This window comes from Theobroma umbraticum, unplaced genomic scaffold (genome assembly GCF_002168275.2).
Source record: "Theobroma umbraticum cultivar Fairchild unplaced genomic scaffold, ASM216827v3 scaffold_67.0, whole genome shotgun sequence".
Taxonomy (NCBI): Eukaryota; Viridiplantae; Streptophyta; class Magnoliopsida; order Malvales; family Malvaceae; genus Theobroma; species Theobroma umbraticum.
The window spans coordinates 8,845,914-8,871,032 of NW_018397262.1; the positions used below are offsets into that span (position 1 = coordinate 8,845,914).

Consider the following 25,119-nt stretch of genomic DNA (forward strand, 5'->3'; position numbering starts at 1 on the left):
AGCAAAACTCTGTTAGCCATCAGCTTATACCTGGAACAGAAGAATTAAACCCAAGAAAAAAAAGAAGAGCCTCAGTCTCATATCATATTATTTCAAGGTCTGGTAGAAAAATAATTCTTTAATGCGTACATCATCAAACTGAAAGTAATGCACATCTGCAAATATATAATAAAAGTAGAATATATGTCCGCTCATATAAATGTCCATAATTAATAATCAGTATATTAAGTGGGAAAATAGTTACTCTTACCGCCAATGCAAACCCGTAGAATCAAAACTCATTGAACCAATCTGAGACACCAGATCTGCAAAATCTGGGCTATCTATATGATTATCCACTGTCTTAAAGATGCTTTTAGACACACCCGCAAAGTAGATGTTGTATTTGACAAAAAGCTGGAAGCATAAAGAAATTATAAGCAAGAGATTTTGACAGGTGACCTCCAGAATATTACCGCAAGAGAAGACTTATACCTCATTGATTGCTTTCTGGGCTTTCAGTGATTCATGATGGGAGCTGAAAATGGGGGGCAAAAAAGGTATAAAGCCAATGCCATTTCAAGTAACTTTAAGAGCAGCACTTTTAAAGTAAATCCAGCCAAGAAATTGAGGTCACCTTAAAAGAATCGCAAGGAGAAATGAACCAAACGCTTTTGGATCCTGAAAGAATAGAGTATATATAAGAAAACATTTTAGAATAAACTATGACCACTTTATGCTGAATGATTACCGTTGTCAAATGCTTGAGAACTGTCTGTGTAGAAAGCACAGCACAAGAACCTAGAACCGCATGGTCTGGTGAATTAGGTTTCCTCAAATTCTCAGACAGAGAGAGCACACACTTCGAAATCAAAGATGGCCACCTCTTCATTATCTTCAACAGAGATTTTCCAGCAAGCCTAACAAACAAGAAAAAGAGATCATCAGATACAATCAAAAAACATGTTTTCACCTGGGTCTTGTAACCCACATAAACCAGCATACTCTACTAACAGCTTGAAATATGCAGATGTGTAAAATTGTCATTAGAAGTATAATTTCAATAAACAAATAAACTGATAACAGTTCTCACTCATAAAGTTCCAATGTACTAGACTATTCTTCATGGAACATGTTCACACGGATTTTCAAGATTAAGTATTTAATGTGGTTGTCTGCTGCTGTTCATAATACTGGCTCATTTAAACAGATTCAAATTAAATCCTAGGTGAGTGGTAGAATGACCTGACAGAATGATTAAAATCAGAGGACTTACATGCGAACGCTTTCATAGTTATGCAAAGAAAGATTTAAAAGATCATCCATCAACAAAATTACATGGTCTGGTGGTGAGAAATTTCCATTAGTACGAAACAGATGATAAGATGATTGTGAAGATCTCCACGTGCTGTGCATGTATGCCTTGTCAATGAGAGCCCACCTAGGCCTAAACACAAGAATAGAATCAGAATTAGGTATCATGATCCTCTAACACTGTACAAGTAATTGTCAAAAGGGACATCAGGATAGAACTCTGTACCTTCTCTTTCCTTTAGAATGTGAAGATACTATAAAATTTATTGGAGGCTCTACAATGGCAGCAGATTCCAACTTCCACGCCTGCCTATGATTTGACCACTCATCATATTCCAAACTTCCTATATGAAACAGGTCGGAAAATAAATTGATGTGAGGAAGGAGACAGGGTCAGAAGGGCATCTCCCATGAGTTTAAGAAATTTATTCCATCTGTACATAGAGTCTGTTACCATAGTTTCCAAGAGCATCCATGATACGTATAATGAGAATCAATAAAATGCTGTCATCTGATTTTTCCTCTAGTAAGTATCTGTGCACATAGCAAAAGCAGAAGAAATTCAGCAACTATAGCTGCTTAGACTGACAGAATGATACCCAGATGAAAAGAAATTAGAAATATTACTTGCAGGCAGTGTGTATAACCTCAGCAGCCTTTTCCCGCAGTTGAGTGCTGCCAACTCTTGAACCCGTAGCTCCAGCTATTAGAAAAGAAGGATAACTGGAGTCTTCAATCGTGCCATTCCTGGAAGATGGCCTGAAATCAGGCAAGCAAGATAATACACCTTGCAATGAAGAATCAATACGTAGAAGAGTCACTTTCAAGTTCTCTTTCTCGTTGCCTGCACCATAAATTGAACATAAATGTCAAAATTTATTATTTTATATCATAATATGAAATTAACACGTGAAAGTAAGAAACAGTTACTTGTTCACTATTAAACAAAACAATATTAGATTGGCATTTCTCAACAAATAATACTTCATGAACATCCCCAAAAATGAGATAAGAAAAAATATTAGAAGCACTCATTCCCATAGGGATTTTCCAGAAAATTTTATATCTATCAGTCTTCAACACAATTCAAAAAAATCCCTTCAAACTAAAATCCCCCACCAATAAATCTTTGCATGAAAAAAACAATCTGACAATTGTGTTTTACCTGGATCAGAGTGGATCTTAGTTTGGCATATTCTTAAAAGATCATCTAAAGCAGATTGAAAATGAAGAATTAAAAGTTCATTAGCAAATTGAACTTCTTCATCACTTGGAATATGCCATTTAGGGGCCTTCAGTGCTCCATCATTAGAATAATCTTTTGTGCTGATCCATTCCTCTAATGCAGCAGCAGCAGGGTGATTCAAGATGCACCTAAAAGCCAGATTTTCCTTTATTTTGTTCCAAGGCAAGTTGCAAAACAGCAATGATAATTATTTGAACAAATGAAATGAAAATAAAATACTTGTATTGATCCATAGGATAATATAGGACCAGGCTTCCAAGCAGTGACCGAAGAAGATGATCACCAGCTCCATTAACCTGATATCTAAAACAAGTCAGTCAAAAAGAGAGAGAGAGAGAAGGAAAAAAACTCAACAAAACTTTTTCAAAGAGCATCTCATTTAGATTAAAGTATACATTATTTACATGCATGGGCAAAAAAAAATAACCTTCCAAGATGGGGAGTCAAATGCAGAAACAATCGCTTCCTTAAATTGATCCTTGTAATGGAGAAGTGCAGACCCTCCATAGCTGATGGCAACTGATAATATTTTTAATTGATAATCAATTGCAGTTTCAAGAGCCGGAGAAAGGGTGGGTTTTGCCTAAAAGGAAAATAAAAAGAAGAAAATATATCAACTTCCACCACAAAAATCTGAAGACCAATAAAGCTACCAAGAAGACCATTGACAAGCAAAAACCTTGGTTGAAACTGAGGGATCCAGAATTCCTCTTCCTCCAAATCCTGTAACAGGTGTTCCATTCAAAGAGGATAGAACAGATGATAAAATTGGTTCTACAAGGTGAACAACTGCCTCTTCTGGATTTGAATGAACACATGAGCAACAAAGCAGTCCAACCTCTGCGATTGCCCCAGGAAGTATATTTGTCCGAACAAATTTGGAGATTTTCTTCAAAGCCTGTTCTGATTGTATGGAAACATTAACAAGAACAGATTCCCAAAAAACAAAATACATGAACTTATCTTTTGAACCCAAAAACAGAAACCTGATTATATAGTTGTTTTGAAAGTCTCCCAAGCAAGATTTCAAGCATGCAATAGTAGTATGGTCCATCTTCAACCAGAAAAGTTCCTGATGTTGCTGATGAATGAAGGCCTTCATTCCTGCAAAAACAGCAATAAATGATTCCAAATATAATGTAACAAAGACTATGACCAGTAGCACCCATTACTTACAGAACACTGCTGGGTTCCAAATGTAGAAGTAATGAAAATAGGCGGCAAAAGAATTCATCTAGCCATTCAGACAAGCGAATCATGGGCATGAACGAGAGCTCATCTATATTATCATCCAGCATAGCCATCTGTAATTATTAAGTGAAAAAGAAGGAAAAGAATGAAAAGAAGAGAAAAAATGTTGTTAAAAAAGATTAAATTTGAGCCAACTTGCTATGAGGATTAGAGACTTGGAGCTTACATTGGAAAAGATGGAACCTATTAGTTGCATAGTTGCCAAGGTTTTAGGAGGATCGTTGGCATCCATACCAAGGAGTGCATTTGACAATGAAATCATGAGAAGATCAATGAATGTATCATCACCACCTCCGAGATCAACAGGCTTAACTGAACCATTTGATACGGATGTGAAAAAAAGAGAACGCCCGGCAAATGCTACTGACATCACAGCAGTTTTCAACTGGTGGGTGGCAGTCATCTGACAAGACACAAAAGTGGCAAAATGAAGTTAAGAAGATGGAAGATGCATAATTTTACAAGCAAAGATAATTAAGTCACATCAATCAGACCAGTGTACTACTATGATTAAAATGTTGTAAACGCTAAATGCAACAACATTACTAACCGTCTCCAAGGCCATATGGAATCGAGAAGCCAAAAATGGAAGAACCCGAGAGGGCTCCACATAGGATAAGATTGATGTTGCTGCAGCAACAGTCTCAGAAAGATGTTCATTTTTGCTATATTGACCACGATCAATTAGCCTCAGCAGCACATCGACAAATGCACTCCTTTCTAATTGTCCTAAGTAAAGCTCAGCCTGACTATCATTATCTGTGTTCCTGCAATCACAGCACATAAGTAGAATACTTGCCAAATCAAATGCAGAACACATACACAATGTTTTCAGAAGATACTTACTGCTGCTCATGCTGTAAGCGCTTTTGGAATGTAATCACCAAATAGAGCAGAAATCGCTCCAATGAATAAGTCCACCGACCACCATTTGAGGGATGGTAATATCTATGAAGAAAACACAAAAAAAAAAAACAACAACAATCTAAGAACTAATAAATAGAATCAATTGAATAGCACATATAACTTGAAAACAGAACTAGAGCATTAATGATGTCGATAAACTAACTGTTCTAAGAGGTTGACCAATATCTCGAAATGCTTTTGTGCCATACTACCAGGCTTTAATAAATACACCTGTAATATGTTTTCCAAATAGAGCATCAAAAGACAATATTAGGAACCACACATGAGTATCAATTCAAAAACCCTGCAACATAAGGGCACCAGTTTTTTATCTTACAACTGATTTTGCAATGGCCTTTGCTGGAGTGACTGTCTTATTGGAGAACAAGAACCTTGTATATCTGGGTACGTCCACAGAAAAAGGATAAGATCCACTTCCACTTGCCACAGGAACCTGAAATGGAGAAATTTTACATAGAAAAAATCAGAACAATAACAAAGCTGATTGAAAATTAAAACTACAATAAGCTCCCAGATAGAACCAAAAAGCAAGCATGGAAAGAAGAATTGAGAAAAAGAAAGGCATGAAAGTGTAAGAACAAAAGCATATAAAGCACACAGAAGCCTTCATTATAAAAGGCTCAGATCAGCTTATGTTTTAAATGTAATCTCTGATAAACAGTTGTCAAAGAATAAATTTAAATCTTACTCATCAGCAAGTGCGTGTGTGTGTGTATGAGCTTTAAGCAACTTCAACTATTTGCATATGAAGGATCACTTCTTCCAAACCAACAAAATATAGGGTTTAAGGACACTTGAATAATACACTCACCTCAAACATGTTTAAAAATCTAGTAAACAATGTAGGTAAAAAACACTCCCAGTTGATAAACTTGTAATTCTTCACTACACGAGCCATAACAGCAGTCCATTGACTGTTCCAGAATTGACAATTTGGAATTGAGTCCCAGAGTTCCATACACTCTCTAATCCAATTACTGCCATGCCAAAGATAGGAAATTAATTTTCTCAAGGTACTGAGGTTAAAACCACATGGTGATAGTGCCCAAATATATGTTCTCTTACTCTGAGAAGAAGTCTTGATTGTCTGAATTTGTAGGAAGGAAGAGTCTCACAAATCCAGCTCCTTCAAAGGTTGCATTGTGCCAAGGATTTTCCAAAAGAGATCTGAGAATATGTTAAAAATCTTTTAGAAATTTAATGGTGCACTTAAAAATGTTAGCTATTATTACCAGAAGATAATTCTGTTTCACAAGTTACTCAAAAACCATGACCGAGAGCTCTTGTAAGAACCATGAATACTAAAGGAGGAGGTCAATAAGGTCCCAATACAAAAGACCATAGTGACTGCTTTGATTTCTTATTTAGTACCCTCTTATTAGCATCAACTGTATAAATGCCCAAATATAATGAATCAGATGGAACAGCAACTTAAATTTTCTCAAGACAGTTTGAGAGTTCGACGTCAATTGAAAAAACAAAAAGATCGCACTAGTTCACAGAGAAACAATATCAGATGGAACAGCAACTAAATTTTTCTCAAGACAGTTTGAGAGTTCGACGTCAATTTAAAAAACAAAAAGATCACACTAGTTCACGGAGAAACAATATGTATCTCAGAGCTGATTGTGAAAATTAAAAACGAACCTCAGAGCACTTACCTAAACTCGAACCAAATCTCTGAGGCAGAACCAGCTGGAAAGAACCGTCGGCATGATCTAACAAGGGAAGTAACAGTCTCAAAATGCCGCTGTCTCAATCTCCATCCTTCTGGACCTGTATTCCTGAAAAACATACATAATCAACGGACAAGCAGCATATAAAGTTCTAAAATAAACCAAACTCAACACATAAGGGACTTTTAAGAGGTCAAGAACGGGTAAACTATTGAGCTGAAATTTAAAGAGAGATGATTTATGGGAAAATGTTTATGAAATCCTTTCCTTTAAGACAAGGATTAAGTTTAAGACTTAACATCATAAAGGTTCAAAATTGAGAACCCTAATGGCATGCCATCAGTGGTAGTTATGATCTTAAATCTTACCATGACACTGTAGCTAGTAAGGGCAAAAGGGGAGTGTGGGGAGGAAAGAGATAACAAAGCTTTCTGTTAGCTTGTCAATGTCATCTACCAATAATATGGATTCAAAAAATACAAAATGAAACATGAGCATTTAAACTATATAAGATTCATAGCAAGTTTATCACCCTTTGTCACATGGCGATCATTGGTAGCAGATGTCTATAACTAACCTTGTGAAATGTGTATGAATAAGAGTATCATGCAAAGGCCGCCACTGAACTTTCAAGGACAATTTCTTTCGATACTTATTAAGCAATCTGACTAAGATATTTCCCCATCTAACCTAATATGTATAAAAGGAACCATCAATTAGAAAAAAAAAATGACAGAAGCACAAATAAAAAGATTATTCTTTCAAGGATTCAATGCACCACCTGGGCATAAAGCTTGTTCTGTGATTTATGGAATAATTCTAAGCCAATCTCAACAACTGAATCTACGTCTTCCAAAGATATATCACTTTTTGCCTTTATGAAACTGCAAAGCAATAAATAATAAGTTAGACTTGACACCCTGTAATCCACCATAATTGGCAAGGTGTCATACAAAACAAATAATCTACTTACATCCACTTTGCTGAAAGCGTTTCTAATAATGAAACCATGAGAGCGACATTAAGAAATAGACAGTTCTTATCACCAAGTACTCACAGCAATTAAACTTAAACAACTGTTTGACAGAGATGGTCAAGGGACATGTATGCATTATAACGAATGTTACAAAATGTAATAGTTACTGTTTGTAAGAAATTTTTATTCTGAGGGGAAGCACTTTGTGAATCATATAAAACAAAAGGAGATTAGTCCAATATAAAGTATAAATGAAAGATTCCACCCTGAAACAGCTATAAAAGTCTCCTTATGATGCAATGCAGGCATTCTTATGGCATTAAGATGTCCTACAAGTGATAATTAAGCAGTTCTAAAAATAACTAGCAGTATGAAGATGCTCAAGCCTTGGTGTCTATACTACTTGAGGTCATCTTATGTAGAGAACACCAAAATGCTACTCATAGAATGACACACATGGTCCACCACCCATCTCTCACCTCTATTTTGCTCAGTGGCACCAAACTTGCTAGCAAACAGTTAAGGACAGACTTCAAGAAAATTGACTTAGTACGTGAAGTAGGGGAGAGCTCAGTCTATGTTATATTTTCAGGTTTTCCATGTGCGGTGCATGCCACCCCCACTGCATTCAACATGGTTCAAACTGCAAAGGGATTATAAGGTTCCTTAATTATGCCACCAAACATTACAATAGAGGTCATGATTTGTTCAGGACGCACAGCCACAGTAACACCTTCTCCCACCAACTCCCAATACCAAAAGTTCCATATTGAAGGTCTCAACTAAAACTAATAAGTCCCAATCATTAATAGCTCCTTCAAGATTGAGTGCCTGCGTACTGCAAGCGTCCTCCTTCACCCTACCTGTTTTAGGTTCCTTCCTCTCCACCTCAATAAAAACTCCATGAGCAGTCAAAACTCATAAGCAATAACTTAATTATCTATACTGGGTAGCTTAAATTTCAAGGAACAAGATGTCCCTTTGAGTCATTCTTGAACCGAAATCCAACCCAATTCAAAATTAAAACTGAAAAAGAAAAGCACCCAACTGACTTTCTACACCAAGAATTTAATGCAAAAGAAAGGAAAGGGAAGGCAGAAGATTGGAGAAGAAATTAGAGCTTACAGGTCGATAACAGAGATCCATTTCAGAGTGGAGTAAACGGACTCTGGGTCATCGGGGCGATAAAGGTTCTTGACAGAAGAAACGACCCGAGAGAAGGATTCCTTCTCCTTCTTGGTCTCTTCTGCAACCGGCGGGGGCAGCCATGCATTGTAGAGATGCATATCTTAAGCCAAGGCCGCAGCTTGCAGCTTCTTTCTTGTCTTTTGATTTTGAATCAACTCTGAATTTTGATCCAAAACAATGAAGAAAAGGAGAAATGGGAGAAAGAAATGAGATAGGATTGGATTCAAAACTTTGGGTGGACTAGTTATAGTTGCTACGATTCAATGGGTTCTTGTTGATTTTTCTTTGTCTTTTTAAACAAGAAAAATAAATAGGAAAAAGATTACCTTTCTTAAGTTGTTTCGTGGGGCAGGGGCTGAGTGCTGAAGATGATGTGCCCTGTTTCTGACTTTCAGCTTTTTTATGTACACAAATGCTTACGAGCCGTCAAATTAAGTTATACAGGAATTCATTAAAGGAATTAATTACTAGCTATATTGCTATTTTCACTAGGATTGAATTCTAACCACTCAACCAAATGCATGGAGACTATACGTATAAGCAATTTGTCCACCACTCAACATGTAATTTTCCTTCCCCTTTTTGTAATTATCATCAAAACATGAAAAATGAAGGGGACATAAGAAAAAACAGAACCGTGGAACACTTGGAACAAAACAGGCGGTTGTTGTGCTAAGCGTGGCATGCATTAGTCCATTGAATAATCTTAAGAACCTTTTTGGTTTCAGGGTTGGTCGGGGCCCATGACTTGACATCATCTCTTTTCACACAGGATAGTTTGGAAAAAGTACCCTCCCGCTTACTCAGCTCTGACGGCGACTCCACTCTCTAGTTTTTGTGTCTTCGAGTTCAAAACTGAAGTGAGGAGGTTCAACTTTTTCACCCAGAAAACAAAAACAAAGCCTCAGCTCCCGCTTCATGCACACACAGACTGTACTTTTCGTTTACCACTAGGAGTCTAGGATAGCTGGATGCAAGTTCAAAGCTGAGGCTGATATTTCCCTGATCTTTCATTACAATGGGCCGTTCTTTAAGGCAATGGGGTACCTAATACTTATTCAAAGGACACAAAATTTAGTTTTCCTTTCTACGCATGACGGGATGTAGGCTTGGTTTTTTTTATTCCTATTGCTTTATTGCTTTTGACTTTGTTTACTACTCTCTCTGCTGCAGTGATTTCATGAAGAATCTAATCCGCAAAGTTGTTGTGCATATCCAGCCTTGGTTGTAAGCCCTGTAATGCCAAGGTACCACACCACAGTCTCGCTAGTAACAGTGTTGGGAATAGGAAGGAATGATTCTGCATATCTGCAATGCTTTGGCTTCCACTTTTTCACAGCAAAAAGAACATGTCATTAGACTGAACCTTTTTCCATATTTCATTTCATGGATTTCCCTTTCCCTTTCCCTTTCCTGGGTTTTTTTTTTTCTTTTTCGTTGGAAGTGGATGGAGGAGCTATGCTGCTCTACGTGATTCCATTTCCATATGCTCAAAGTAGAAAGTACTGTCTCTCTCCGAGCAGAGAATTTTGGGCTTGCAGTCTTTGTAAGTTTGGGCTTACCATTTGTGTAAAGAGATAAAAGGGTTTTGCTTGTCAAGCGGAGCCCAATAAGAGAAGTGACCGTTTCAGTATGAACTGGGGCATAATAACAATATCAAATGGAAAGAAAATCTGACCGTTGGCTATGAAATGTTACCGTTCGCAATCTCAGGCGTTCCTGGCAAACAATTTAAATATCTGAAACTCTCCCTCATTTGGCACAAACAAAGGCAATCCGATCTTCAAACTCTCAAGCTCTCTATTTACTTCTGTTTCAAGATCTCACAGGATCATCAACATTCATTTTCTTGTTTCCGGTCATCCTGCATTTATATATTCTAGTTTATACTAGCAACCAGTAATGGCAGAAATGAAAGACGCCCATGTTGTAGAAATCCCAGTAGATGAAGAGCATCAACAGAAGCTCTCACGTGCTTTGAACACAATCACAGCAATCCAAAACCATCCACTGATGGAGATCTCTCAGAGTCCAGGCCATCTTTTGCTTCTCCAGTTGTGGCAAAGAGAGGAAGATCTTTTTGGCCGCAGGATTGCTCACATAGAATCCAGGCTGGACTCTATCAAGAGAGAGATCTTTCAGCTGTGTTGTTTCTTTTTGATCTTCCATGGGTTTTTTTTCAACATTTTGTTTACATCTTCCGTTAGTGCCCAAGAGCACCACACTTGCAAGAAATGGTGGATACCATCCCTTGTTTCAGTATCAACTTCACTTGTGTTTGTGTTTTTGGCTCAGGTTCAGCTCTGCAGGTACTGGAAAGTTTGGGGGCAGTTGCAGAGAGAGAGAAACGATAACCGGGCACTTACAAGATGCATTCAAGAACTGAGGATGAAAGGGGCAAGCTTTGATTTGTCCAGGGAGCCTCACATTGGCAAAAGGATGAAGAGCTCCAGCGTCGAAATCAAATGGAAGCCTCAAACATGGTGCTTTCAGTACCTGATTACTCTCTGTCTTGTTTGCTTCTCAGGTTTAGTTTTTCCAGCCTGCAAGTTCGTTCTCTGTGGAATTTGAACTAAAGTTGAAGGTAATGTCAGCAGCCATTCGATTCAAATCAAGTAGAAGAGAAAATGACAATAAGTTCTTCTCCGAGATCATTTATAACAGAACCTATCTTTGCAGGCTGTTTAGTTGAAGATTGCAACAGAAAGCAATCATCAATGATATATGATTGATCAACATGAGTAAAGGTAAACTGCACTGCCAATCCTTGGAGAAAATTTCAATATCCAAATAGAGGTTCGGCTCATTTCTGATTCCAATTCATTTCTTCATAAGAGGTCTGCAGATCTCTCCTGTGCTTTCATTGGAGAACTGTGATATGGCTGAATCCCATTTGAGGTCTTCATTGGGGATGAAGCATCTTGGTCCGATTATGATTAGATAACCTTCAGGAGCTATGAACTGTGACTCAGGAACTCCGTGACTAGCAGATAAATCAAGCAAGAGGTTCACTGAATGCTACAATGTTGCAGAGGTGCTTGTGTGACTTTATGAAGCCTGAGAGATACACTGAACTTCGATTCCTTAGTTTCAGATCTCAAATACTTCATCCTAGGCCAGACTCTTACATTTAAACTTTTGTGCCCGAAGCTCTATCCCCTGATGAAAGGAACCATTAGAAGATTTTGCAACATTCTGTACTGCCCATCAGAGATTCTAGTATCATATTTCTTGAGATGGTTTTGAGGTCTCATTAGCAACACTACTTGTGTGCTCAGTTTAAGCTGCTCAAGAAGTTCTATTCAAGTCAAATAAAAAATCAGTCTTCATTCTCCTTTCTATTTTGTTCTTTATTCATTTCTCGCCTGAATTTTCACTTTGATTAATGCATTACAGTACAATAAGAAAAGAAAAATATTGAAATTCAAATCCATTTTTTGGATAAAACAATAATCAAGTGTTACAACCTTCATTCACAAGTACATAACTTTCGAACATTTGCCTTGTGGAGAAAATGGTAAATAACTAAATATTCCAATTAGAACTACTGCTTCATTAACTGCTCTCGAAGCCAAATATCCGAAATACACCTGCAAAAGAAGAAACGAGACAGTAAGGAATCATTTCCATCTATGACAAAACATTATCCATAATAATGGATATCATTGCACCTTCATCAGCTGAATATTTGTTCTTGTCGTCTCCAGCATAAGCAAGTAAATTGTATTTTGGATTCCATTCCACGCTATTCATAGCAGCTCGGCAAGGAATTTGGTGCACAGTTCGTCCAGTGTGAACATTTGACTGTTTCATCAGAAAATAGCACAAACGTGAAGAATTTAGCTAAATGCCTTATAGACCTATCCTACAGATGAAACCTATTTTCAAAAGAAAGAAGAGCCAATGTAAGGAAGTCCAAGACATACTATATCAATAAATAGGTCTTCACTGGCAGAAGCAATATAGTCCCCCGTGTAATTGAAGCTTATAGTCCGGACAGGCCATCTGCAGGAACTCAAGTGGTCATTTCAGGTCCATGGCAAACATGATTAAAGCCCCAACCTCAATACATAAAAGTCCAGATATATCAGCTCAGGGAATTAAAATATAAAGGTGTAAATTTAAGTGAAACTTACTCAAGCTTTGTAAATGTTCGCACGCAAAGCATCTCTGATATATCCCAGAGGCTGACTAAGGAATCAGCACTTCCAACAGCAAAATATCTACCACAAAAGAGTAATGGATATATTGGAAACAAAATACCTTAAATTAAAATATAAAGAACAAAAATATGACCTCATGTGTATGAAAGTAGTGACAAATATATAAATCTCAAAGGGATAGATTCTAGTATATAGATCCAGAGTTGCTCCTACATGATGTTTACATATATATATGAGGGCAGGCACCCAACAATGACATGGTGCAACAAAGCTTAAAACTGAGACAGATTTAAACCAAACCTTCCTGTTGGATCAATTGCAATGCAGTAGCAACCAGCTGTGTGCGCCATCAGGGTGTCAACTGGTCTAAGTGATGGGTATGCCAGTACTTCAACAGTACCTGAGAACAACCAACACATACTACAAAATCAAGAACAAAAACACCATACAATTTGTGGAGTAATAATAAACAATTTAGGATCAAAGAAGAAGCATAATTGCTAACTTAGATATCGTTCTAACCGTTTCCAGTCGTCAAAAAGAACATATCTCCTGTCATGTTCCAAGCAATTTCATTTACCTGGAAAACGAAGTGTATGGCTCAATCACTCGATTTGCATATCAGAAAATTTATTCATCTGTTTAATTATACAGCTTAGATATCAATTTTCAACCGTCATACGATAAGCCATTAGGTCCAACAATATAACAATACCTCATAACTGAACTTGCGCCTGTGATATGGCTTAAATTTTCGAACATCCAATATTGTTAATTCATCATCCTACAGTAAAATAAAACAGAGTAAGATCAATGACTGATGAAATAATGCAACTGAAACTGCTCTACTGCTACACAGAATGAAGTAGATGTAACAAGTTCCAAGTTGCAGATGAGCTGAAGTGCTCCAAGTGACATAAGACAATAGGACATACCCTATTACCAACAGCAATATGCGTCCCATCAGGTTTATAAGTGATGTTTATATTCTCCCCGCTAAGTTCTGCTTGCTGTGAGCACTTTCCACCTGCAAAAGCCGAAGCAACCAAAAGTCAACACCCATCTAATGGTTAAGCAACCAGGTGTCATCATAACTGTTAATTTAGTCAGTCTCCAACAGGCAGCTTTCATTCAGATTCAATGAAGTGTCCATAATATTTAACATAAGAATTAAGACTGAGCTGTACAAACTTTAGTTGTCTTTCCCTTCCCTCTTCAGCCCTCCAAGTTCTAAACAATAATGCAAAAGAGCATTCACTTACTGCGAGCATCCCACAAGCGAACAGTCTTATCACCAGATGCAGTTGCTATGAGATCAGAATGTTTAGGGTCCCAACATAATTGATCCACACTATCGGTGTGACCCTTCAATTCAATATCTTTAGCCTTACCCTGCACCAGAAAATAGCAAATAACCATAACAACTTCACCATTAGCAACAGAGCGTTATTAAATTCTAACATCCAAGGTGTCAAAACCAGTAAAGAAAACTGCTCTGCATTAGTGTTCTGATAAATAGCCACCCGGCAAAGGGAAAAAAGAGAAAAAAACGTTGACCAATGCAAAGCTAAGAGCTTTCATTCAGAAGATTAGAAAAAGAACGTCTTTACATGACCGTGAGACTCAATATGCCAAACCCTAGCCGTTTGATCGACAGAACCGGAAGCAAGCTTGGTGCCCGTGCAATTCCAGGCCACCGAATGCACCTTTCAATGGGGAAACCGAAAACAAATCAATTCACTATAATCAAACGATAAGAGAAACAATGAAATCAAAGATTGAAACAGGAGAGGTCAAAGAAACAAAAAGAGACAGTTACCTTCTTTTTATGACCTTGATACTCTCTGCTACTGAGATTCTTGAAGGGAATCTTCTCCTCCATCTCCCGTCCTCTATGCGACTCTGGCTCTGGGGTTTTAGCAAAGGAATATAGGCTTTAAAATTTCCCATTTCCTATTGTTTTTAACCATTATTATAACAATACTTTCAATAATACACTATTCCTTTAATTTTTTATCATAGGTACCAGCCTAACAATTAGCTTTAAAAACAAACATTTCGTTCTTAATATGTAAAAGCTGTTAATATTTAAATAGAAAATATCTAAAATCTCAATTTTTTCATTATTTTCCTTTTTTTTTATGTTAGTCCGTGACATCCCTTGCGCCGATAGATTACCCCATAATTGAATCTAACCATGAAATGTTAAATCTCCTTCAACCCTAAGTAGAAAACTTTTAAATCAAAAATTATAATTTATATAGTAATAAATTTTAAAATTATTAATTGATAAAATTATCTTAAAAATATTATCATGTTATTAAATTAATAAAAATGACTGTTGATTAACAATAGAATTTATGTGTCCAATGAAATATTTTTTAAAAATAAAATATTTATTTTAAAAACTAATTGACTCACATGTAATTATAATCAAAGATTGAAAAATTAATATATTTTATCTTTTTTTTAATACATAAAGTAAAATACACCTTTAAGTTTTATAATTTTACAAAAATCTATTTATATTCAAAAATAACAATTCGTCTCATGTAAACAGTATTAACATGCAAATAGTTTATCATTTTTTACTATTTTTCTTTCTCTTAAGTTGGTTGACAATATTCATTTACACTAGCCAACTACCTTGTAATTAGGGGAGAACAGCGGTCGGTTGGAACCGTCCAACCGACCGCAACCGTCGGTTATTGTAACCGACGGTTGTTTTTGCAACCGTCAGTTGTCGATCGGCCTCGTCGACTGATCGGCTCGTCGTCGGGGGGAAAGAATTCCCCCGAACCGATCGAAAAAACCAAGCCCCCCGGCTACCCCGCCCGGCTACCCATGGCCCGCCCCTTACTATTTCCCCTGGCCGGCCAGCCCCCCCTCCCAAGCTCCCAGACCCCCCCCCCCCGACTCCTGATTGTTGTGTTGATTTGAATGATTTCCCCTGGCCGCCGGCCCCCCTCCAAGCTCCCAGCCCCCCCCTCCGACGGACCGCGACTTGATTTCCCCCGGCTCCTCCCTCCACTCCTACCGATTCCCCCCGGCCCCTTCCCCCACGAGTCCCGTTCCCCCCTGCCCCCTCCCACGAGTCGGATTCCCCCTGCAGGCCTGGGCCTGCCCCCCTCCCAGTCATAAAAAACCGACCCGAAACCGACATTCAAAAAAACCGAGACCGAAATCGATTTTATACTATGACGGTTCGGTCGGTTATATCTCAAAAATTTTTAGTCGGTTTTTCATCAAAACCGACCGAAAACCGACCGAACCGACCAATGCTCACCCCTACTTGTAATCGGAGTTGGTCATGAAATACCAGATCCAAGTAAGTCTTTTTAAAGGAGCACCAGTTTCACACTCCTTAATGGAGCATTATCTAGCTGGATCTAGTGCTTTCTAACTAAATTTGACGATAGAGCGGCTGATTGACAAGAAGTAAGGTAAAGAGGATTTTTTTTTTAAAATAAGAGGGAAAAATTTTAGTTAATATATTGTAGTAATTTTTAAAATTAATGAAAAGTAAAATTATTTAAGAAATATTATCATGTCATCAAATTAATGAAAACATTAACAATTGACTAATTACTAAACTTATATGTCCAACGAAGATATTCTTTGAAGCAGATTGTTCATTTCGAATATCAATAGATCTATATGGAAATATGGTTAAATTTGAAGAGATTAAGGTATTTTATCTTATTATATATTTATATAATGCATACTTAAATAAATATATATACTCTTTTGGTAAAATTTTGATTTTGATATTGTTTATCTTAAAATTTTTTTAAAAAATTATAATATAAATGTTTAGTGCATTTTAATATGAAAAGTAAATTTATAGTATAGAAAAAATATGAAAATTTGGTATTTAAAAAGGAAAATAACTTTATTTCAAAACATGTTGAGAAAAAAATGAAAGAAGGAATATATGTATATGAAATCATTCAAGCATTAGGTATCTTAAAATGGAGAAAGAACTTCTTTGCGGGATATTCTTAAAAGGAAAAATGGACAAAAAAAATAAAGGAATATTTATACATGTAGATATAATTGTTCAAGCATATTTAAAAAATGGAGAAAGAACTTCATTTCGGGCATTTTGAAAAAGAAAAAAAAGACAAAAAAAGGTACGAATATATGTTTATATAATTATTTAAGCATTAGGTACCTAAAAATAGAGAAAAAACTTAATTTTGGAAAATTTGAAAAAAAAATAGATAAAAAAAAAGAAAGGAATATATGTATATAAAACTATTCAAGCATTAGGTACTTAAAAATGAGAAAAAACTTAACATGAATAATAAAAAAATCAAAACGTATAATAATTATTCAATCATTAACTAATTAAAAATGAAGAAAGAAATTTCATTTTGGACATTTTGAAACGGAATCATGAATAAAGGAAAAATCGAAATTGTAATAATTATTCAAGCATTAGGTATTTAAAAGTAAAGAAAGAACTTCATTTCCAAACATTTTGAAAAAGAAAAATAGACCAAAAAAGAAACGGAAGCAACATATGTATATCTATCATTTTATGTACCAAACACACTTTAATATTCATGATTATCTTCATAATTTGTAGCATTTTTTTTTGTTAACAAACGACCTTGTTGTCATTAATTACAAAGTTTGACTTAAAACAATCTAACATTAATCCTTAATTAATATTATTGGTAAAGAAAATAAAGAAAATAAAAAAAGGCCATTTTGTTTTCTTAAGGAAAAAAAAATTACGGTCAACTTTGCCAGCAGTAAAAGCAAGTAAAAGATCATTACACCCACCTGCCTTCTAACAAATAAAAAATAGAATAAAAATATGAAGAAGAGAGGTATAAAAGGGGAAAACATTTGCACCGACGCATCGGATAAAGAAACGAGAGGGCAAGCACCACACGCTGATGCACAGCGCTTCTCTCTTCTCTTCCTCTCCATTCTTTTTTTTTTTGTAATTATTATTTTTATTTTATTTTATTTACACTTCACACGTATAAATATTACCTGGCACTACTTTTTTTCTTTACTAATATTTTACATACAATAAACAAAAACCCAAAAAAAGGGAAATATATAACAACAACAACCACCACCACCATCACCACCGTGTTGTACCTTTCTCTTTTAGTCATGACTTCATCGGGAGGTGGCGGAGGCAGGTACATGGCCTACTCTCCCTCGCCTTCCGCCCCTCACTCTCCTCATCTCTCTGGCCTTCGTTCTGCTGCCGCCGCAGCTTCCTCCGCCGCCCTACTCGACCAAGAGAAGTATGTTCTTTTTTCTTTTTTTTTCATTTTTTCTTGTTTTCTCGTCTCCCGCGTTAATTTTTTATTCAAACGTCTTGCGATCTTTGGTTTTATACTTGTCTTTTGGTTTCGATCGTACTGGATGTTTGGTTATCTCTTTGTGCTTTGCTGTTACTGTACTGATCTTGACTGCGATCTTTGTCTTTTGGTAAAAGATGCTTTGGTCACTGTTGAACTTGTTTTCTTAGTTGAATTCTGCTGGAATTTTCAAGATCTAGTGATTGATTGATTCGTTTTTTAGCTGATTATGCTTTTCGTTCTAAGTTTCTGATGATGTTATGATTGTTCTAACAGATCAGTTCAGATTTTATGTGTCGGTGAATTTATAGTGCGTTGATGCTTTCACTGTGTTGTGTCTAAGGTTTTTTGAGGTTTAAGATGTGATCTGGAAGTAGGTGTATTGAATCCAAGCTAAATAACTGGGAATTGTATGTAACACTCTTAGATGACTCTGTAATTTTGATATCACTATTGACCGGTAGTAGGAGATGACTCTTTTGTTTAGATGTGTTAATCCACAATTGGCTGATGGTTTCCATTTTCTTTTTTGCAGATACCTCTCGGAGTTACTGGCAGAGCGTCACAAGCTTAGTCCATTCATGCCAGTGCTCCCACATACTTATCGATTGTTGAACCAGGGTGAGTTTTTCAAAACAACAATCATCTTTCTTGTGAAAGGATCTTTCATCCAGAACATTATCTGCCCCCCTTTCCCCGATTTATTTCTATGAAAAGAAAAATAACAACTTAAAGCTAAAAGTTAACCCTCAAATACTAGCTCGACAAGTAACTGACTTAGAAATGCTAATCAGGGATCTAACGGCTAACACTAACTTCATTACTAAATCTCCTGTCAAAAGCTGATGCTAGAGCTAATTCATTTACTAAATTACTTTCAAAAACCAATAGGATTTCGATCCTCAGTGAAAGGCTTGCTTACATTTTCAATTTTTTTCTGGTAGAGCTACAATAACATAGCAGAAAACAATGGTTCTAAGTTAGTTTCATAAGCCAATAGGATGAATCTTACATGAACATTGATAGCTCATCTATATTGCACTGGAGAGTTAGGCATATCTTAGGGTTTAGGGTAGGAAAGGATAAAAAAGAAAAAAGAGGTTGCTAGTGCAGTCCTAAGAGAAAATAAGAGAATGGGAGAAAAAGGAAGTTTCTGAACCTCAATAACAGTAATGAAGGAAAGAGTTACAGAGAGATAGCTAATGGTTCTACTGGTATACATCTTGGGGAGCTGCCTATGGTAGGTTTAAACAAAATTGGTAACACTTCAAGGGTGTATGTTTCCAAACTGCCAGCTATAAGAGCATAAAATATATTTTAAATTTACTGAAATAATAGCTTTAATAGGCCATTGCGAAATCATCATATCGTGGATCCCAAGGTCTCTCAAGGAATTGAGAAATCTTGGTGGCTTGCCTGAAAGATCTAGTTCTTTCAGATTTCATTGACAGAGATCTTAGTTGCCTTGTTTGTTTTCTCTTTCTTCTGTTTATTGTATAAAATTGTCATGCAGCAATGTGCTAAATTTTTAGTGGTGATGCAATTAAATAGTGTTTCTTTAAGTGCTTCATGTGATTTTTTTCTGTTCACTTGTATGATTTCAGATTTAACTAATGATTTGATTCATTTATGGTTGTGCGAGGTAGTCAGTCAAATTATTCTTTGTTAAGATCTGTAGATATCTTATTATTGCTGTATAAATAAACCAAAATACAGTTTAACTACATCTTTCTTTTCATTTCGATCCAGTTTGCATTCAACTGGAAGAGTAGCTTATTTTATGAAGGAAGAGTTGATATTTAACTGACTATATTAACATTCCATGTAGTCTCTCCATTTTGTGGTGACTGCTAACTGATTTCTTAACAAATGCTAACTGGTACATCTTATTCTTGAAAATGACATTTTTGGAGCAGAAATTTTGCGTGTAACCACACTGTTGGGGAATGCATCAGTTTTAGGTCAAAGTGGGCTTGAACAAGCTAGCCCCCTGGCTTCTGGAGGAATATTTTCAAATGGAGGAGCCGATATGAATGGATGGACATCACGGTTTCAATCAGAAGTATGGATACTAACCATTAACATAACTCTTTACCATCTAATTTTACTGCTTTTGGAGGTATTGCTGACTTAATATTTTACATTTCATGCTAACCTAACCTTTATTTGACTTGTAGCTTGCATTGTCCTTTCCCTTATGACAGGCAGTCTGAGGCTAACATCAAGAAGTCCGGAAACCTAGATTTAGCTTAAAAAATGTTTCAGACCGTTGCTTCTGATTATATGACTTATTGTTTTCTCTGGCCTTTATCATTGTCAAGATAAAATCAAATGTGCAGGGGATGACAGTTCGTCACAATCTTACATGTTAAACTACAGTTTCTGTTAGGATGGAAGTCTGAAATGCGGATCATTGAGTGTGATACAGCGCATATTAGGAGTTCTGAGAAGAGGGCTATTCTCTGAACTGTGTACTTTAGTGCTGACTTCAATAACTGAACAGTCTCTTTTTTTTTGTCCCCCCAAATTGGTTTCCATGATTCCAATTACCTGTTTTGGAAATACTAGCTTACCTGGTGTGCTAGAAACTGCTTAGATAGTCTCATCTGATCCCAATCACTTGGAGGTTGAGTGTGTTAGTAGTGGCCAGATTCGTTGGGACAATCATATATTAATGTTTTTAGGCTTGGTAGTCCTCAAATTTCAGTTTACTTCTATGGATATTCTGTCAGAATGAAATATTTTGATCTGTTCAAGGCACTTGTTATGAAATGTCTTTGGGGAATGCCTGGTGCTTGTCTAAGGAATGAGTCCTTTTTTCCCTAATCTTATCTGTGCCATACAATGGAAGACATTCGCATTAATCTGTTGCTATGGTTTATTTAACAAAACCTGGAATACTATGGTGCAGATGTCAGGATTAGTACAGCCCTCCTCGGCACAGAACTGGCTGAGTTCTCAAGGTAGCTCTTCTGGTCTTATTGTTAAGAGAACGATCAGAGTGGATATTCCTGTCGAGAAATACCCTAATGTATGAATGAACTCCTGTCCTCACAGTGATTTTAGAATTTTCCTGTTTTAGCATCTAACTAAGTTAATATTGCAGTACAATTTTGTTGGCCGCCTCCTTGGTCCTAGGGGCAACTCTCTTAAGCGTGTGGAAGCAAATACAGAGTGTCGTGTCCTGATAAGAGGGCAGGGCAGTATTAAGGATCCAGCTAGGGTAATGATCCCTTTCTTCGCTTGTTTCACAATAGTTATTGCTCATTAAACCAGTTTGGAAAATCTCTGATCAAAGTAAAAAGATTTTGATGAAAGTGTACCTGACCTTGAATTATCTGTTCTTTCCAGTGAATGCTAAATTCTTTGTCTCTCTTATGTGGATATAAATGTAGTAATGTTATCTTTTAAAATTGTTAAGGAAGAAATGATGAGAGGAAAGCCTGGGTATGAACATCTTAATGAACCTCTTCATATCCTAGTCGAGGGAGAACTACCTGTTGAAATAGTTGATGCTCGCCTGATGCAAGCACGGGAGATACTTGAAGATTTGCTCAAACCTGTGGTGAGTAAAAGGTCCTTCTCTCTGGGAAATATTAATTTATGTGTTTATTGGGTCTCATGATTTTATTTATTTTCGAGAAATAGGATGAATCCCAGGATTTCTACAAGAAACAACAGCTGCGAGAGCTAGCAATGCTGAATGGTACGCTTCGTGAGGAAGGTTCTCCCATGTCTGGCTCTGTATCCCCCTTCCACAACAGCCTTGGTATGAAGAGAGCGAAAACTAGGGGGTAAAGGATCCCTCCATGTGGGCTTTTGGAGCTTGTGTCTTAGTGTCTGCCGTAAGCAGCAGTTTCCCGGACATTGCAGGTGTTGCTGTGTCAGGCAATGCCTCCAACTGCCGTCGGGGCACTGGCACTGTTGCGTGCCAGTTCTAACTTGTTTCTATATGAAAGTGTGTTTATATTGTGTTTGGGAGAAGGTTAAAAAGCTAGTATTTACACAGTCAGGGACAGGTGTCTGAGTTGTCGGGGTTTGTACTTTTGCATTTGTATGTCTGTGGGTTGAGGCAGTTTGGTTGGGGCAGTCGCAGCCCTCCTGAACTGTGCTTGTATCATTAGGTCATGGTATTAAAGCTTGCAATGACAGTTTTGATATGGGGGGAGTTAAGGTATGGTTTGGATAGAGAAGAAGTGAGGGTGATTTTACGTTAGTGAATGTCGTTTTTGGGGTTGGAGTGTTTGGTATTTATCAAAATCAAATTGTAGATCGCACTCTTGGATGTTATTATTATTACGTTATTAAAAGGCATTCTTTGTTCGTAAATGTGCTGTGTACTGTATTTGGTAGATTTCCCTCTTTCTCTTCTTCCTTCCTGTTTTGTTGAAACCGTAAATAATGACTTCAGGTAATTCTTATAAAATATAAAAAGTCAGTAATTTAATGAGATTGAGTATTTAATAGGCAGTGTTTAGGGTAATAGAGTGCAGTTTTTGAAATTAAGGAAGGGAGATTTGAATTTTGATTTTTAAGTGAAGAGGTCATTAATCAAATATTCGAATATTAATATTTTTAAATTTTAATTGAATATTTATAAAATTCAAATATCTTTTCAATTAATAAAGTTCATGGATAGTCGGTTTGAAATCAAAAAACCAAACTATTTCTGCGACTGTGTCTAGTATTTGGTTGTTGATGGCTAATTTATTACCAACGGTGGCTTGGCCGACGAATTTCACACTTAGTGAATCAGCAAGGGCGTATTGTCTTGAAATAAGGATACATAAAGACCAAAGTAATGGAAAATCCTAGCCTTAGACAAAAGTTGTATAATTGTCAAGCAAAGCACGATGCAAAGCTCCTTCATCATCTTTATTTGAGACTATTAACACCGAAGATTCTTAAGGAAAGAAGCCAACTTACTATGATCCTGCATGTTTCTATTGCCAACTTGGATGTTCATATTATTACCGAGAGAAAACCAAGACAGGAGCAAGTGCCAGCCATGGCTCATCATATGTTGATTCAGACCCTCCCTTCCTCTTCTTCTTCCTCATCGATCCCAACCCAGCGTGTAAATGCAAAAAGAAATTCCTTGAAATTCACTGATCCATTTTTATCCCAGTCCATCTCTTCTGCAATGTCACAATAAGCATATGTTATGCAATGAATTTAGTTAGAGTTAGGCGTCAGCTAAAGTTATTAAGGGATTTTGGATGCTGTCTAATCTTTTTCTGCCTTGCCTATGCACAATCTATGCGGACACAAGTGCCTCTTCCCCTTTAAACAAAATGCACATGGCAATCTAAGCATCAAAATGCACAAGTGAATTTGAGTTAGGATCTGCATTTTCTGTCATATGGGAGAGCGAAAGAGAGAGAGCTGACCAAATCTTTTCATGGCTATTCGTCCAGAGGAACGCTCCCCTGATTCATTTATGGCTTGAACCATCTCATTCTTGCTAACATAACCATCCTTGTTCTTGTCCAAGAACACAAATGCATCAACCAAAGTTTCAAACGTGGCCTCCAAATTTTGCATTCCCATCCTTGATTTCTAACCAATGTCATGGAAAGACCAAGATGACAGAACCGAAAAACACAATCCTAGCATGTATTATAGGGACCTACACCTGTTTATATGCTTTCTGAAAGGTTCTAAGTCTGGAAGTTAGGTGCCATGGCTTGAAATCACCAGTACAAGGGCATCCTCCTGGTGAGAGAAGGATGAATGCCCTTGATTGTGCTCTAAAAACACGGGAATTGTCACGTCAAAAGAACAGCCAAATAACCTCAAAGAAACCAAAATGTTTGATACCATAATATAACTTAAAGATTGACTTTTACCTATCAGAAAAAAGTAGCAGACACTAGCTTGAACAGAAGCACAGAAAATCGAATTTTGTGTTTAAGGATACAGCTTCAAGTGATGTAGCATTGTCCTTGAGAAGATGGACAAGGCAAAGAAGTACAATGAACTCATTGAATTTCATTCCCATATCCTCATTGATATCACAAGCATTAAAGAGATCATTTATCTCCTCCTCTGTGAAAGAAACTTCAAGCTTGTTGAGACATTTCTTCAGCTCTTCATGATCAATTGCACCATTCGAATCCTCATCTACAAAGAAAAGCAATGAAAACAAGTTATGCGAAAAAAAAAAAACATGTGTGGGAGATTGAATGCTATGGCGTAAACGAACAAAAATTTGCTGAAGATTTCAACATAAAACTTATTGATTCACTGGAAGGCCAGACAAGTAGAAAATGCAATGAGTATTTCTGCAGGGAATACCAGAAAAGTGCCGGGAATACCAATCTCTTTCAGAATATCGTTTTGGCCAGACATTGATGCTTAAAATGTTCATTCATGTGGCTATAGTATCACAAATTTCATGTTTGGGTTAATCGTCAGCTAATTGAAGAACATTACAAGAAAGCCATACATACCAAACTGCTCAAAAATAGCTTTGCACTTCCTTAAGCTCTCATCAATTTTTGGGAACTTTAAGATTATGCTGTTAAAGGATTTCATTGCAGTTCCTTTAGATGCTCTTCGCTGCATAGCTTCAACCATTTTAGCTTCTAGTTTTGTTTCTGGTACCCAAACCATTTCTGGTGATTCAAGCTTTCCCGTGACACCTCCCATTTCCAACTTCTAGTTGCCTGGCCATACAAGTAAACAATATTTAAAAACACTCAAGACATCTCATTGTAGCCAATATGATGAAGTTCCTGATCCCTGACAAATCAATAAATCAGTTTATGCAGTAACTACCATTACCTTATGAGCATAAACAGAATACCAGGAAAACATTGACTCCAAGCAGAGATCAGTAATCAGATAGCATACTTTATCTATTAATGGCTTCACTATCATGAATAAGGCTCATGAGTCATGGCTGAGAGCAATAATTGGAGTAAAAATGCAGCATCAGGTAGGAGTGGTTCACAAGCAAATGAGCAGTCAATGATCCCCATGACTAATTACACACAGGACAGGAAGCAGTAGGCATGATTTCAAAAAGACAAAAACCAAAATGATTATATTCCGAAAAGATTAGGAAAGG

General features: G+C 36.8%; 5 protein-coding genes across 9 annotated transcripts in view; 2 read left to right on the forward strand and 3 right to left on the reverse strand.

Moving 5' to 3' along the window:
- Window positions 1–9,058, reverse strand: part of PA200 (proteasome activating protein 200) — a 14,130-nt gene extending 5,072 nt beyond the window's left edge. The window contains exons 1-27 of one of the 3 annotated variants that reach the window (XM_021433206.2): window positions 8,884–9,058; window positions 8,495–8,714; window positions 7,175–7,277; window positions 6,971–7,083; window positions 6,379–6,501; window positions 5,783–5,884; window positions 5,529–5,694; window positions 5,034–5,150; window positions 4,860–4,927; window positions 4,637–4,738; window positions 4,341–4,557; window positions 3,957–4,193; window positions 3,716–3,843; window positions 3,526–3,643; window positions 3,219–3,437; window positions 2,967–3,122; window positions 2,759–2,835; window positions 2,459–2,667; window positions 1,921–2,137; window positions 1,748–1,827; window positions 1,520–1,637; window positions 1,256–1,426; window positions 731–899; window positions 617–660; window positions 475–517; window positions 251–396; window positions 1–30 (exon numbers count right to left, since the gene is read on the reverse strand). The exon at window positions 1–30 is cut by the window's left edge and continues 65 nt beyond it. In XM_021433206.2, the coding sequence (XP_021288881.1) occupies window positions 1–30; window positions 251–396; window positions 475–517; window positions 617–660; window positions 731–899; window positions 1,256–1,426; window positions 1,520–1,637; window positions 1,748–1,827; window positions 1,921–2,137; window positions 2,459–2,667; window positions 2,759–2,835; window positions 2,967–3,122; window positions 3,219–3,437; window positions 3,526–3,643; window positions 3,716–3,843; window positions 3,957–4,193; window positions 4,341–4,557; window positions 4,637–4,738; window positions 4,860–4,927; window positions 5,034–5,150; window positions 5,529–5,694; window positions 5,783–5,884; window positions 6,379–6,501; window positions 6,971–7,083; window positions 7,175–7,277; window positions 8,495–8,655 (3,434 nt within the window). In that variant the 5' untranslated portion in view covers window positions 8,656–8,714; window positions 8,884–9,058. Of the gene's footprint in view, window positions 31–250; window positions 397–474; window positions 518–616; window positions 661–730; window positions 900–1,255; window positions 1,427–1,519; window positions 1,638–1,747; window positions 1,828–1,920; window positions 2,138–2,458; window positions 2,668–2,758; window positions 2,836–2,966; window positions 3,123–3,218; window positions 3,438–3,525; window positions 3,644–3,715; window positions 3,844–3,956; window positions 4,194–4,340; window positions 4,558–4,636; window positions 4,739–4,859; window positions 4,928–5,033; window positions 5,151–5,528; window positions 5,695–5,782; window positions 5,885–6,378; window positions 6,502–6,970; window positions 7,084–7,174; window positions 7,278–8,494; window positions 8,843–8,883 lie in introns of those variants that run through there. The other 2 variants (XM_089783905.1, XM_089783906.1) reach the window with 2 other exon arrangements.
- Window positions 9,059–10,281: 1,223 nt separating this feature from the next.
- Window positions 10,282–11,898, forward strand: LOC110420055 (RNA polymerase II elongation factor). 3 transcript variants are annotated; one of them, XM_021433214.2, is made up of 3 exons: window positions 10,282–11,141; window positions 11,237–11,304; window positions 11,393–11,898. In XM_021433214.2, the coding sequence occupies exon 1, from the start codon at window positions 10,460–10,462 to the stop codon at window positions 11,126–11,128; it is 669 nt and encodes a 222-aa protein (XP_021288889.1). In that variant the 5' UTR covers window positions 10,282–10,459; the 3' UTR covers window positions 11,129–11,141; window positions 11,237–11,304; window positions 11,393–11,898. The 3 variants fall into 3 exon arrangements, with proteins under 3 accessions (XP_021288889.1, XP_021288890.1, XP_021288888.1); XM_021433215.2 differs by having other exon boundaries at window positions 10,284–11,141; window positions 11,237–11,353; window positions 11,530–11,898; XM_021433213.2 differs by having other exon boundaries at window positions 10,288–11,141; window positions 11,403–11,898.
- A 74-nt stretch (window positions 11,899–11,972) lies between these two features.
- On the reverse strand, window positions 11,973–14,755 carry TEX1 (Transducin/WD40 repeat-like superfamily protein). The gene is made up of 11 exons (XM_021433209.2): window positions 14,540–14,755; window positions 14,331–14,426; window positions 13,983–14,112; window positions 13,656–13,747; window positions 13,436–13,504; window positions 13,243–13,300; window positions 13,021–13,120; window positions 12,694–12,780; window positions 12,484–12,562; window positions 12,229–12,361; window positions 11,973–12,147 (listed from the first exon to the last, which is right to left on the reverse strand). The coding sequence occupies exons 1-11, from the start codon at window positions 14,600–14,602 to the stop codon at window positions 12,113–12,115; spliced, it is 942 nt and encodes a 313-aa protein (XP_021288884.1). The 5' UTR covers window positions 14,603–14,755; the 3' UTR covers window positions 11,973–12,112.
- A 2,847-nt stretch (window positions 14,756–17,602) lies between these two features.
- Window positions 17,603–22,376, forward strand: LOC110420053 (RNA-binding KH domain-containing protein). The gene is made up of 7 exons (XM_021433211.2): window positions 17,603–17,990; window positions 18,583–18,668; window positions 19,964–20,109; window positions 20,959–21,078; window positions 21,154–21,270; window positions 21,469–21,612; window positions 21,696–22,376. The coding sequence occupies exons 1-7, from the start codon at window positions 17,854–17,856 to the stop codon at window positions 21,843–21,845; spliced, it is 900 nt and encodes a 299-aa protein (XP_021288886.1). The 5' UTR covers window positions 17,603–17,853; the 3' UTR covers window positions 21,846–22,376.
- A 314-nt stretch (window positions 22,377–22,690) lies between these two features.
- On the reverse strand, window positions 22,691–24,964 carry LOC110420054 (Calcium-binding EF-hand family protein). Its single transcript, XM_021433212.2, has 5 exons — window positions 24,834–24,964; window positions 24,500–24,715; window positions 23,968–24,170; window positions 23,438–23,606; window positions 22,691–23,185 (listed from the first exon to the last, which is right to left on the reverse strand). The coding sequence occupies exons 2-5, from the start codon at window positions 24,696–24,698 to the stop codon at window positions 23,076–23,078; spliced, it is 681 nt and encodes a 226-aa protein (XP_021288887.1). The 5' UTR covers window positions 24,699–24,715; window positions 24,834–24,964; the 3' UTR covers window positions 22,691–23,075.
- Window positions 24,965–25,119: the final 155 nt, after the last annotated feature.

What these genes read in the sequence shown, in the direction of transcription:
- TEX1 (XM_021433209.2), bottom strand. Translation starts at nt 14,602, where the DNA reads ATGGAGGAGAAGATTCCCTTCAAGAATCTCAGTAGCAGAGAGTATCAA. An exon ending in CTTTTTGACGACTGGAAACG is followed by an intron (nt 13,121 to 13,242) that starts GTTAGAACGATA and finishes GGTTGTTCTCAG; the next exon opens with GTACTGTTGAAGTACTGGCA. An exon ending in CAAATATTCAGCTGATGAAG is followed by an intron (nt 12,148 to 12,228) that starts GTGCAATGATAT and finishes CTTCTTTTGCAG; the next exon opens with GTGTATTTCGGATATTTGGC.
- LOC110420053 (XM_021433211.2), top strand. Translation starts at nt 17,854, where the DNA reads ATGACTTCATCGGGAGGTGGCGGAGGCAGGTACATGGCCTACTCTCCC. An exon ending in TTATCGATTGTTGAACCAGG is followed by an intron (nt 18,669 to 19,963) that starts GTGAGTTTTTCA and finishes TTTTTGGAGCAG; the next exon opens with AAATTTTGCGTGTAACCACA. An exon ending in CATCACGGTTTCAATCAGAA is followed by an intron (nt 20,110 to 20,958) that starts GTATGGATACTA and finishes ACTATGGTGCAG; the next exon opens with ATGTCAGGATTAGTACAGCC.
- LOC110420054 (XM_021433212.2), bottom strand. Translation starts at nt 24,698, where the DNA reads ATGGGAGGTGTCACGGGAAAGCTTGAATCACCAGAAATGGTTTGGGTA. An exon ending in ATGCTACATCACTTGAAGCT is followed by an intron (nt 23,607 to 23,967) that starts GTATCCTTAAAC and finishes GACATTGGTTAG; the next exon opens with AAATCAAGGATGGGAATGCA. An exon ending in AATAGCCATGAAAAGATTTG is followed by an intron (nt 23,186 to 23,437) that starts GTCAGCTCTCTC and finishes GTGACATTGCAG; the next exon opens with AAGAGATGGACTGGGATAAA.
- LOC110420055 (XM_021433214.2), top strand. Translation starts at nt 10,460, where the DNA reads ATGGCAGAAATGAAAGACGCCCATGTTGTAGAAATCCCAGTAGATGAA.